We start from the raw sequence: 13,798 nt of genomic DNA, 5'->3' as shown, positions 1-13,798 counted from the left end.
AACATAAAGTCTTTATGCTTTTTGGAATAGCATTACTGTATGCACAAGTAATATCTGTATGATAATCCTGTATGCACAAGGACATGTGGAAGGTTTGTGTTTTGTGTACTGACAGTACTACATTCTTTTATGTTTTTCTTTTATTCATTTTAGCCAGGACAAGATTTTATATTTTGAGTGAAGACAGTTTGCATTTATAATAGATTGCCTTCATAATAGATTTTTTAGAAAAAGTAAAATAAAATAATAATAAAAGACACCTGGCTTTTTATATGTTTCATGAATTTTAAGATGCTTTAACACTGATATGAGATTCTGTAAAATGCGATTTATATTTTTATGACATTCTAGCTGTTAAATTAAAAAATGTTTTTCTCTGTGTATTTAATCAAACAAATTTTCTGTGTTTTAGAGGAAAGGTTAGATATTGTCGAAACTTTTGTTAATGACTTTTCATTGAGAAATGAAACATCGAGGTATATTTCCAAGTTTCCAGATCTTGAAACATTGTCACGGAAAATTCAGAGACATAAAGCTAATTTACAGGTATTTTGCATTTTAAAGAAAACGGGAGGTGTGTAATTATTATGAATAATATTTAACACTTGTATAATATAATTGTAATCCTCGGATGTATTTTATTTGATTATAAAAGTTTTAAGTTTTACATATTTTACCTAAGTTTGGATCTAAAACTGTCTTGAAATTAATAAAATAATTTTGTCAAAATTTTTTTTTATTCATGTGTGTTTTATATTGAGTTTTCTACTTCAGGATTTGTACAGAATTTATTTGATGATACTCCAGTTACCAAATCTGACTAGTACACTTTCTAAATATGATGGACTACATGCTGATGCTTTGAAAGCAAATTTTATTGAGGACTTGCAGGTTATCATTACTTGTTTTACATCTATGAATTTTATCTTGTTGCAGTTTTCATTTTAAGATATGTACTTTGTCTTCAGTAAACGGAGTAAGATTATTTGTTTATTGCTTGATTATTTCAAATGATTTATGTAGTTTTTAGTTTTACAAATGGTGAATTTTTATCTTTTTCCCTCTAATATGTGTGAAAAATTGTTTTATTTTGTATGTAAAGGTACAAGATATAAACATACTTTTTCTGAAAAATCCCAAGCCTTTCAGAAATGAAATAAATAAATATTCATAAATACCACTGTTCATTATAAGGTGCATGCTTTAATTTCAGTAGGAAAAAGATTGATTTTAATCTAGTAAAATATTTAAACACATCTAGAAAATAATCTTTTTTTTATTATCACCTTTGATTTAATAACAGTAATGCAGGGTTCGTATGGTCCTTAAGAGCCCTTAAAATGTTTTGGAATCGATTTTTGGTCCTTAAAAGTCCTTAATTTTGGCCAAAATCAGCAGAAGGTCCTTAATTTTAATTATCTGAAATTTCTGTCTGTTTTTACAACTGCCATTTTGAGTGTGAATTAGCATTTTGGAGGAATATTTTTGGCGATTCGCTGGCACATATGATTATCTTTTGAATGGGTTCATGGGTTATAATTTATTTCTATTTCTAATATAAATGATGGGATACTTGAGTTTCTAAGCAAGAAGTGAAACATAAGCAGTTCAAAATTCATTTTTTCTTATAAAGAGCTGTTAAACAACTTTTTGCTTTTGGGGATTTGAATTCTTTTATTAAACGGTTCTAAATTTGATGACTTATCAACATTTTGGCAATTTTAAGATCAATTCCTATAGAAAATTTTTAATTCCAAGATCTGAGAATTTTTCGACTATTTTTTTTAAACATCATAACATTGATAAATTTCATTAAAATAATGGTAATATATTGAAGTTATATTTAAAAAATAACATTAAACAGGGTTCGTAGCTGTTCTTACAAGTGCTTATAAGTCCTTATATTTGAAAATAAAATATAAAGCCCCTTATAGGTGCTTACTTTTTCTTTAAAGCCCTTATTTTTTGTTTTTAGTGCTTATTTTTTGCGTTTAGTGCTTTTTTAATAAACGCGCATTTTTTCCCCCATACCAAAACTGAAACTAAATAAACAACTTTTCTTCCTTATATGGAACGTCAGATGGTGAATCATACTCCCAGAAATAGCTTTTCCCCCTTTCTCTGCATTAACATAACCCGCGGTACGCGCGAGAGTACAGACAGGTGCACGTCGTTCTATTGGTCAAAGAATCCGAAAACCGTAGAAAAATCCGGTACATTCGGTATTCTTTTCCTCCCACCCAAATACTACACACGTTTGAATTTCTATCAATAATTTTAATAATTTGCATTCTCGTTCCGCGTGGTCAGTTAATATTCGTGTTTATTATGAGCATATGTATGAATATTTATAATAATATAGTTGCAGTAGATAAACTTCCAAAAATGGGTGTATTTTTACACAGATTAGCTTTCTAAGGAATAATATTCGGAATGGCTTAAATAAAAGGAAAGTAATCGAATAGTCAATATATATATATATATATATATAAATTGTAGTAAGCTCGCCTAAAAGTTACCAGGAGCTGCTGCTCCAAAAAGTTTGACACGTTTTAAAAAATTAATACATATGAAAATCAAACCATTAAACATGTAAAACATTAAAAAAACAGAATCGGATAAAAAAGTAAGCGGAAAATGGTAAATTAGCCCAACTCGACTAATGGTTTGATTTTCATATGTATTAATTTTTTAAAACATGTCGAACTTTTGGAGCAGCAGCTCCTGGTAACTTTTAGGCGAGCTTACTACAATTTTTATATATTTTACTTATTTTGCAGCATATTGCGCAAGATGTTTTCTAGACCAAATTGGTTTTTCAAAATTGTAATTACTACCTTGCTTGATATATATATATATATTTCCAAATACATTATACAGTACGGAGGTACCCTTTCTCCACAAGATATCTATTTTTTTTTTTTTTTTTTTTTTTTTTTTTTGGTCACTGTCCAATCTGGATTGAATAGGACTAAAAGTTTTGTGGTCTACCCAACCCAAGCGAAGAATGATTCTATTTCAGAAATTTAATGCAGTCTGTTCAAAAGTAGAATCAAAAACACCTCAGATTAGTAAGTCTCTTTCTTTTCCTTTATTTAGTTCTTTATTCTCCGAATACCGGCAGCTGTTGATTCCGATTGCGTAATATCACGTATGGAAGAATTACGTTGCACGTATTGCTCAATAGCGTTTGCTGTATTTTGCTGAGACAATTAATTTTGATGTTCAGTCTGAGATTTATTTATGAACATTTAAAAGAGTTTTACTTTGCTTTCTAAGCAGAATATTTCTCAGTTCCGTTGGTCTATTTTTATGTGATGCACATATCGAAATGTCAAAATCATTTATTTAGCCGAGAAATCTACAGAACGGCTACAATCTCCCCCCCTTCCTCTTTTTCCAGTTATGCTCGACTATACGGAATATTCGGCCAATTTCCGAGTATGCGGGTCTCCTGATTTCAGAAATGTTCCTCTTTTTTACTTAAATTACTTTGCTTGGAATATATGTTAAGGGAAAACTGTTATGCAATGAAAATTTAGAAAATGTTCAGAATTTTGATAAGTTAAATTATTTAAATATTAATATGAGTGGGAAAATAAATTGTATTTGTTATTAGGTGCCAAGCGAATACAATTAATATGGCTTATTATTATTTATTTTCTATATTTTGAACTGAAATTTCATCATTAAATCTTGTAATATAGTTTAGTTTTGCATAGTTTTTTTTCTCTCATTGTAAACTAATTCTGTAAATTGAACTGTCATTTAAATTTTTTTTTAAAAAAAAGTTAATTGTTTTCCATGTTTGAGGTGTCTCATTCTCTTAATAAATATTGCATTGCTCATATTTTAAATTGCAAGTCTAATTTTTAAGGTTACGCAGTTGTGTATAATGTAATTAGACAGGTGCTTATTTTTTTTCTTAAAATGTGCTTGAAAAGTGCTTATAGGTGCTTATTTTTTTAACTAAAATGTGGCTATGAAGCCTGTTAAAATAAAACATTTTTATTTTTCGCTGTTGTTTACGTTCCTGTGTTAGAATGGCGCTGAAATGGATGATGCAGTTTCGACTTTAAATATACTTAATAAATTCAGTCACTCTCGGTCTATTTAAATTAAACTGAATACGTGTAATAATATAACATTCACATGTAAACATTTAGTAATAATTCAACAGTACAGATAAGCTATAAAATAAGAATTACAACCGTTACAGGCCAGCTACGCTTTTAACGACCGAATTCTACGAACGACAAATCTCAAAAGCGTGTTGATAACGCAGGGCAATGAAAAGGTGGAAATTATTTGGATAGGCGTGGAAGTGAACATACTCCCCCCCTATCAGGTTTAGTCCTGATACACAGGGAAAGGTGAAAGTTTATTAATTGGTCTTTTGAAGACACCAGTTTTAGTTTTGAATGTAGGTACGCGAACTAAGCCGTCCTTGCCTGGATGGACATCGATGATCTGTCCTATAGGCCAAGCTAAAGGTGGAGATATATCTTCGATGACAAGAACCACTGTGTCGACCTTTAAGTTGGGTTTAGTGTGCTGCCACTTGCATCTCTGCTGAAGAGAAGTCAAGTACTCCTTTTTCCAGCGATTTGAAAATCCGCGACGTAGATTCTGTACAAGTTCCCACCTGGAACTCCTTGTGCGAACAGACTGATGTGTCTCTGGAAAGGAAGTCAAAGTATCACCTGTAATAAAATGATAAGGGGTTAAAACATTAATAGAGTCAATATCAGTATTGTTCACGTACGTAAGTGGACGTGAATTCAAAATAGCCTCGATCTGGGTAAGTAGCGTTGACAACTCTTCGTAAGTTAAAAGAGTTTCTTTCAATACTCTTCTCAGATGAAATTTTGCTGAGCGAATGCCAGCTTCCCATATTCCTCCGAAGTGGGGTGAAGCAGTAAGTATAAAATGCCATTCATTAGATGACTTAGTTAGTTCTCAGGAAACCAATTCTGTTGCATACAAGGAACAGAAGGCTACAATCTCCCCCCCTTCCTCTTTTTCCAGTTATGCTCGACTATACGGAATATTCGGCCAATTTCCGAGTATGCGGGTCTCCTGATTTCAGAAATGTTCCTCTTTTATGTTCTTCCCAAATCTGATTTAGTTCTTGCAGTTTTTGGCATGCTCTCACAAAATTGGTGCCGTTGTCACTGTAAATGTGACGTGGTGCACCTCAATGTGAAATGAAACGTCTAAATGCTGTGATAAACGAGGCTGCTGTGAGGTCACTGACTGCTTCGATATGCACAACTTTAGTCGACAAGCAAACAAACAGAGCTATATAACCTTTCGTTGTTTTAGAGCCACGACCCTTATTAAATTTCATGGTAATAGGACCAGCGTAATCCACACCAGATGCGTAAAAAGGTCATTCCAGAGTCACACGATGTTCAGGTAAGTCACCCATCAATTGCGGAGTTGAAGCAGCTGTAAATCGATGACATATTAAGCAATGGTTGACACAAAGGCGTGTCAGTCTCTTCCCTCCAATTATCCAGTAAGATTGCCATATGAGGTGTGATAATAAAGAAGGACCAGCAAGAAGGTAAGTAATATGAAGTTCTTTCATTAGTAATTCACTAAATTTATGTCGAGAAGGAAGTATGACAGGATGTTTGATGCTAAGTGCTAAAGATGAATTTCGAAGACGTCCTCCCACCCATAAGAGACCATCTTTATCTACGAATGGATATAGAGAACGTAGTTGGCTCTTCTTGGGTAAAGGTTTCTCTTCCTTAATACATTGCAAATCATCTTTGAAATAATGATCCTGAATCCAACGAATAATGACATTTTCTGCTACTCGAATCTCTAGAAATGTTAGCGGCATAAGGCAGCTGGAGTTAATACCACTGCGTGAAATGTTCTGAGTCACAAGATGCTTCTTGCAATTAGTAATAAATCTTTGACAGTAAGCCAGAATACGAACAATTTTACAACGTGAAGAATAATGCTCGAACAAATTAGCTAATAAATCATTCGATTCACATATATGAGAAATAAAAATAGGATCAGATCTTTGTTCAGCCTTTACTTCAGTATCATCTTCAGATTTTAATTCATATTTAGGCCATTTTTCCTCTTCCTGACGCAACCATGGTGGACCATTCCACCACAAAGTACAATTTGGTAGAGTTAAGGTTCAATACCATGAGAAGCAATGTCTGCAGGATTCTGTTTAGAGGGAACATGATTCCAATGTTTAATAGGTATCACTTCTATGATTTGGGATGTTCTGTTTGCCACAAAAATTTTCCACTTACGTGGATGAGTGGATAGCCAAGACAGAACTACCTTGGAATCCGTTCACGCATAGATTTCAAAATTAAACCTTTTTTTAAATGTTTAATAGAGATCGCCTTAATCTGGTCAACAAATACGCAGCACAGAGTTCTAATCGAGGAATGGATACTTGCTTTATAGGCACGACTTTAGTCTTTGATACCAAAAGTACTATTACCTTAACCGTACCATTGCATTTTTGGCGACAGTAAATGGCTGCTGCATAGGCCTACGAAGATGCATCAGAAAATCCATGTAGTTGGATAACACTGTCCGTTGTAAGTATGACGCATCTCGGAATTTCACAATTATTGATTTTATTGAATGTCTCTCGAAATTTAAACCAACTGTCTGAGATATGCTGGGAAACAACTGAATCCCAGTGGCCTTTAACTAACCATAGCTTTTGATAAAATATTTTAATCAATATAGTGCAAGGAGATAAGAGACCTAAAGGATCGAAAATGCGAGCAGATTCTGCCAATATGCGTCTCTTTGTTATAGGTGCGTTGATGTGCACTGTGGTGCATTGATGTGCACTGTAGCTTTAAAACTAGAGGTATCAGTAGTTGAATTTCAAAAAAGTCCTAAGACTTTCAAACTCGAATTAGGAGATATCTCGAAATCAGAATTCAGTGAACAATGTTCCTTAAATTCAGTTAAGAATTCTACAGAATTTGAATTCCACTTCCTCAAATCAAAACCATGTGAATGTAAAATTGAAGATACTTTCTTGCAGACGGATACTGCATCATCAACTGTATTTGCACCCGACAATAAATCATCCATATACATATCCTCTTGCAATATACGAGATATGTCTGATTCCTCTTTAGAATCTAAAGCTACCTGCTTCAGACATTGAGTTGCTAAAAATGAAGCAGAGGAAAGACCATACGTAACTGTTTTTAACTTGTACGTGTGCATTTTATCACTGGAATTGTATCACCAAAGTATCAATTGATAATTCTGATCTTCTGGGGCTACCATCACCTGACGATACATCTTCTCCACATCGGCTGTGAAAACAATTTTAGGAAATTAAAAATTAATCAAAATCTCAAAAATATCTCTTTGTAATTTCGGACCTACCCCTAAAAGAGAATTCAATGATATACCGTTTTCAGATTTAGAAGATGCATCAAAAACTACTCTTAATTTTGTCGTTGTGCTAGAAGGTTTAATGACCGCATGATGAAGAAGATAAAACTTTTCTGCATTCAGTCTGTTAGATAAATCATCATTAATCACAGTCATATGTCCTAACTGTTCATATTCATGTATAAAATCTTTATACTGTTTTTCAAATTCCGGATTATCTTAGAATTTTCGTTCCATGGAACGTAACCTAGAAATTGCTGCCGGTTTTGAATCACCCAACTTCAAATGCGATTTATATAATGGAAGTTTTACAACAAATTGCCCATCTGAATTAACAGTATGAATGTTTTGAAAATGTGATTCACAAAATTGTTCCTCAGGTGTCAGAAATTCCTTCTTCCCAACATCGACAATATCCTCAATTTCCCAGAAACGCTTAAGTTTGTAATCAATATTTATATTATTCTAGTTTTATGAAATGTGAATTTGCTGTTTTTTGGCCTTCCATATTATTGCCAACTTTCCCAGCAATCACCCAACCGAAAATTGTATTTTGAGCTACAGGCTCATTTTTCGAACCATATATTTGGCCACATCTTAAAACTGAGAAAAAATAATCAGCTCCTAAAATCAAATCAATTTCTTTGGGTTGAGCAAAATTCAGATCCGCTGACGAAATAGATTTAATGTATTCTATATGCTTTACATTAATGACTTGTTCCGGCAATGGCAAAAGTTAAGCTATCCAAAATGTATGTGTTAACATCAATTATTTCATTATTTAACCTTGATTTAATCTTTAAACCACTATTAGAGCCACGAGTATTAGAAGCTGGCACTCCGCCAATTTCACGCAAAAGTAACCTTTGATTTGTTCTTTTTAATCCTAATCTTCGAATAGCTCGTTCAGAAATAAACGAACTTTCACTTCCGGAATCCAGTAATAATTTAATTTCGATAGTTTTGCCACTGGACGAAAATGCGAGTGCGAGAACCATAGGCAAAATCGCCAAGTTGCAGTTTTGAATCGTATTACTGATAACTACCTGAACTTGACCCTCACATGATTCATTCGAAATTCTCTCTGGAGTGCTTTCGTTTTTATTTGGCGCTGTTAAAAGCTGTACGTTGTTAGCTTTAATAGCTTCATGCAAGAAACTGTTATGCATTTTTGAATTACACAAATTACACTTAAACTGTGAATTGCAGTTTTTGACTAGATGTGAATTTAAACATAAAAAACACAATCCTTGTTTTCTCACAAAGTTCTTTCTAGCAGTAACATCCAAATTCTTAAATTTAACGCATTTATATAACGCATGAAGTCCGTTACATTTCGAACATTTAGTATTACTAAATTTAGAATTCTGTAACGTTTTAGAACTAACATTACTATTTTTATCAACGACTTTAGCTTCCGCTTCTTTATTTATGATAATTTCAAGAGAAGAACACCTTAAATTTAAAAATTCAAAAAATGATTCCAATGTAGGAAAATCCTCTTCCGCTGTTTTCTGTGCCCGTAACTTTCAAGTTTCTGAATCTACCTTTTGAAGCAACATAAATATTAACCATGGATCCGTAGAAGTTGCTTTGTCACCAAGAGCTTTCAAACCTCTGATAACTTCATCTGAAGTATCAGCTAATTGCCGTAAATTAACATTATCAACCTGTGAAATACATTTTTGATCCAGAAATGTTTTAATTAACAATTGTACTATTTGCTTCTTTTTATCGTACCTAGCAAGCAATTTTGCTCATGCTTCTTCATAAGAATTATTTGATAATGGAATATGTTTAATTATAAAAGCTGGTTCATCAGCAAGTGATCCGATTAAATACTGAAATTTCTGTATATTCGATAAAGAAGTATTATGCACTATTGCCACAAACAAATCTTTAAAATTTATCCAGTCATTAAAGTTACCTGAAAAAATAGGAATATTCAACTTAGTTAACTTAAAGTTACTAATATTAAAATTTCTTGGAACATTTGGCACATTAGCCACATTCAATACATCTAATAAATTTTGATACTGAAGTTTCAAACTAAAATACTTTGATTCAAAATCTTCAATTTCTGACTGCTCTTCTGGTAATTGGGCATCAAATTTATCAAAATCTGAAAAAATCCTTTCCAAGCGCTCCAGATACAAAATTACTTCATTTTTAGATAAATCAGAAAAAATAGTATTCTGAAGCCTTGTGAAGGCCGCTTTTGCCCTACCACGCAGTCTAATGACAGTAGCTCGATCCTTAATAAGTAATCGAAGTATTCAAGTTCAAAATGAAAATCGATACAAAATAGATATAAAACTTCAAGAATCAAATTCAGATATAAATCGAAATAAAAAGCACTTATCTGTACTTGAACTGCTGACGAATTCCCAATCTCGTTGGTGCCTCCAGAAAAATGTTTGCATTCCTGTGTTAGAATGGCGCCGAAATGGATGACGCAGTTTCGACTTTAAATATACTTAATAAATTCAGTCGCTCTCGGTCTATTTAAACCAAACTGAATACATTTAATAACATAACATTCACATGTAAACATTTAGTAATAATTCAGCAGTACAGATAAGCTATAAAATAAGAATTACAACCGTTACAGGCCAGCTACGCTTTTAGTGACCGAATTCTACGAACGATAAATCTCAAAAGCGTGTTGCCAACGCAGGGCAACGAAAAGGTGGAAATTATTTGGATAGGCATGGAAGTGAACAGCTGTCATATTATAAAGTTTCATTTTGGCAACTTATTATACAATATTTTGAATCTGAAAAATAAACAAGGTTTAATGCTATAAAGCACAATTTACGAAACAGCTCTTAGCAAAAGCAAAATTAGCTATGCAATTAATTAAAAATGTCTTTTTAATTTTTTCGTAGTAAGATTTTTTCCCATGTAATTGTCTCAGAATATGCATCAGTTTTGTCTATAAAATTAATTTTGCGCTTTTTTCCTTTTCCCCCCCCCAAATATTTCTGTGTTTTTGCTGTTATAGAATTGGTAAGGACAATTTTTCTTTAATATTTTAGACATTGCAGCTTGGAAAGTTTAGAAAGATCTGAAGGCAAGATTTATAGACCCACGATTCTAGAAGATACGAGAATATGTGACAAAATGAAAAATGTCTCCATGGTATTAACAAGTAATGGATGTATTTTACAGAAAGTTTGCGATGACTTTCTTACTTTTTGGAGAACTTCTGGAAGAACAATAAAAACATAACAACTCCTGATACTACAATCTTTTTCTTAACAGGTTTTTTTTTCTCTACTTTTCACTAGACACAAAAGTAGAAAATATCAAAAATGCTTCTAATCTTATCACATGGGCAGGTATTATAGAAAGGGATTTTTTATTAATAAAGAAATTGAAAATTTACAATTTAAAAGATTCATCTAATATGTCTTAATGCATCATACATAGAGCTGGCACCTTTAAACCTTTGTCTGATATTGCAGTTACTTTCAGACATAACGATAATTTGCTTGAAGTCTGTGAGGGGTTTTGGCTATTTAACTTTTCCCAGATCAAGTAAACCCTCATAGATACATTCTGGAGAGGTTGACAAGTTAGGAGATAAAGCATGCGGAAACTAACAAGAGCATTAGTTTGCATGTTGAGACAAATCTCTAATTGTTAGAAAAGATGCTTAAAAGAGAAGGAAATCGATTATAAACTAGTCAAAATGTTTGGGAAGGCTTCAAATTAAAATGATGAATAAATATTGAGTGTTGTTGTTACAAAACATACAGGGGTTGGACAAAAATATGGAAACACCTTTAAAAAACATGTTTCTTTGCTTAATATGGTGTAGGAAACCCGTTGGCATCCAAAACAGCTTGCAGTCTTCTCGGAATGGATAAATACAGTTCCTGTATGTTTGCCAAGGGAATATTATACCATTCTTCCTGCAAAACGGTGGCAAGTTCAGATAACGATGTTGGCGGTGGATAACGAAAACGCACTTTCCGTTCCAATGTAGACCGCAAAGGTTCGATAATATTCAGGTCTGGTGACTGTGGTGGCCAGGGGAGATGGGACAACTCATCCTCGTGCTCAGAAAACCAGTCCTGGACAATGTGAGCTGTGTGAACAGGGGCTTTGTCGTCTTGGAAGACACCATCACCATCGGGGAACAAAGTTTGTACCATGGGATGAACTTGATCGGCCAAAATGTTCACATAAGTCTTGGCAGTCATGTGCCCTGACACAGTTATCATGGGGCTAGCAGAGAACTACGATATGGCTGCCCAAACCATAACAGAACCCCCATCATGTTTCACTCTTGGCAACAAGCAGTCTGTATTATAGGCTTGAGATGGCGTTCTCCAGATGTAAACTCGGCCAGAAGTGGGAAACAATGTGAAAGAAGACTCGTCAGACCATATTACTCGCTTCCACTGCTCTATAGTCCAGGCTTTATGGCTTAAACACCACCTTTTCCTGTTACGGGCATCAGCATCACTGATGAGTGGCTTCTCAATTGCAGCATGGCCAGCAATTCCCTGTTTATGAAGCTCCCTTCTAAATGTTTTGGTACTCGCAGGGTTCGGTAACACAACATTCATTTCAGCAGTATTTTTTGCAGTTGTGGTCTTCTTATTTTTCGTCACAATTGCCCTTAATGATCGTCTGTCACGATCACTCAGGACACACTTTCGTCCGCACTGTGATTTAGCAGATGATGTTTTTCCGCTTTTCAAATATGCGGAATAAATCTTCGATACAGTACCTCTTGAAACACTAAACACCTCGGCTACCATGCTTACAGAAGCACCTACCATACGTGCTCCAACAATTTGCCCACGTTTGAAGTCTGTTAACTCTGACATAATGCAATGACAACCTCACATAACAGTACTCCGACAACAACTGAACTGTTTAGCACATTTACGAAGTTGTACAGGTGGCGTCAGTAGTCAAAAATGCCAGCGCGACCTACATATTTCATTAAAATCAATCTTTCTTTTCAAACATGCATTTCACAAGTTGTTTCCATATTTTTGTCCATCCACTGTAAATGTTTTATAGCTTTTAATGTGTCCTGATATTGTTTAAGAATCAATGTCATAAATTACATGTATTTTAAACTGTGAAAATGTATTAGATTTTGATTTTAATAAAGATTTTTTAACAAATAATGTTAAAAAATAAAATTTCATAGTAAATCCATAGTAGTTTAATAGTAAATAGCCATGTAAATCCATAATGACTAATGTTATCTAATTGCCTAATTTAATAAAGTTTATTTTATTCTCAAGCTTATTAATAATTATGTTAATTAATTCATGTTTAGTAATAATGCATACTACTTAGGGATCTATTTTTATGATGGTATTACAGGCATAGGTAATAATTTTTAATTGAATTTATTCAGTTCCCATTTGCTCATAGGTCATTAATTTTTTTCATTAATGGTCCTTAAAAATACTTAATTTCCATGTGCAGAAATGTGTACGAACCCTGTAATGGCATATCCATTTATATTAGTGTGTTGGAAAAATTACTTACTTTAATTAGCAATACAGAAATATCCATTATGCTAAGATGCTCCCCATTCTTAGGTATGTTTATAAGGAATTGCATCTTATAATTGAAGAAATAAAGAACATGCAAATCTACCTTGAGGCACATGTTTGTCTTCAGATACTGTGTTTTCGTTAAAAGAATTTTTGGGGTTATTTTAATTCCAAGTTCATATTGAATTTTCTAATCATATTCTAACCAAAAAAAAAAAAAAATTGCGCTTTTGTTGTTTTTTATTGTGCTGTATGAGTGAATAAATTTAAATATTATGTTAGTCAAATGTGAAGTCAAAATGGGAAGTCAAATGTGAAGTTATATTTTTTAACTCATCTTTGTGATCTGAACATAGTCTCATTCGAGTTTGTGAAAGGGCGGTGCCTATTGTTGGCAAAGTCCTTGGACTTCTCAAGTGAAAAGTAGAAATGTAAGCATAATAGGCTTGTTTTGAAATATTTAATTACCTCAGAGTGGCAAATGTAAGACAAAGAAGTGAAAAGATTCTCGATACAAAAGTAGTTTGATGCTTCATATATATTTGTTCCCTAAATGTAAAAATAAAATTGTTTCTGTATTTGATTGAATATTTTTTTACTTCCACCCTAAATCATGAGTGACATTCCGAGTTTGTGTAACTTCATCCAGTTCAATTTCCTTGGAGGAATCGATTCCTCTATGAAATGGATTAAAACTGTTCTAACCTCCTGAGCCTTTTGATTAACCAGGGTTTGTAGCAGTCCTTACAAGTGCTTATAAGTCCTTATATTTGAAAATAAAATGTAAAAGCTTTTATAGGTGCTTATTTTTTTTCTCTAAAGCACTTACTTTTTGTTTTTAGTGTTTTTTTTTCCCCCCCGGG

General features: G+C 33.2%; 1 protein-coding gene across 2 annotated transcripts in view; it reads left to right on the top strand.

Moving 5' to 3' along the window:
- The window catches only part of spel1 (DNA mismatch repair protein spel1), a 181,230-nt gene that overhangs the window by 89,602 nt on the left and 77,830 nt on the right, over positions 1 to 13,798 (top strand). For both annotated transcript variants that reach the window (XM_085821872.1, XM_085821875.1), the window contains 2 exons: positions 413 to 546; positions 775 to 891. In XM_085821872.1, the coding sequence (XP_085677998.1) occupies positions 413 to 546; positions 775 to 891 (251 nt within the window). The remainder of the gene's footprint in view (positions 1 to 412; positions 547 to 774; positions 892 to 13,798) is intronic.

Source organism: Stegodyphus dumicola, chromosome 1 (assembly GCF_044657685.1).
Source record: "Stegodyphus dumicola isolate Sdum_Otavi_A_Nest chromosome 1, ASM4465768v1".
NCBI classification, from domain to species: Eukaryota; Metazoa; Arthropoda; class Arachnida; order Araneae; family Eresidae; genus Stegodyphus; species Stegodyphus dumicola.
Note: the sequence above shows the minus strand (reverse complement) of the source record. Positions and strands in the feature narration are given on the sequence as shown.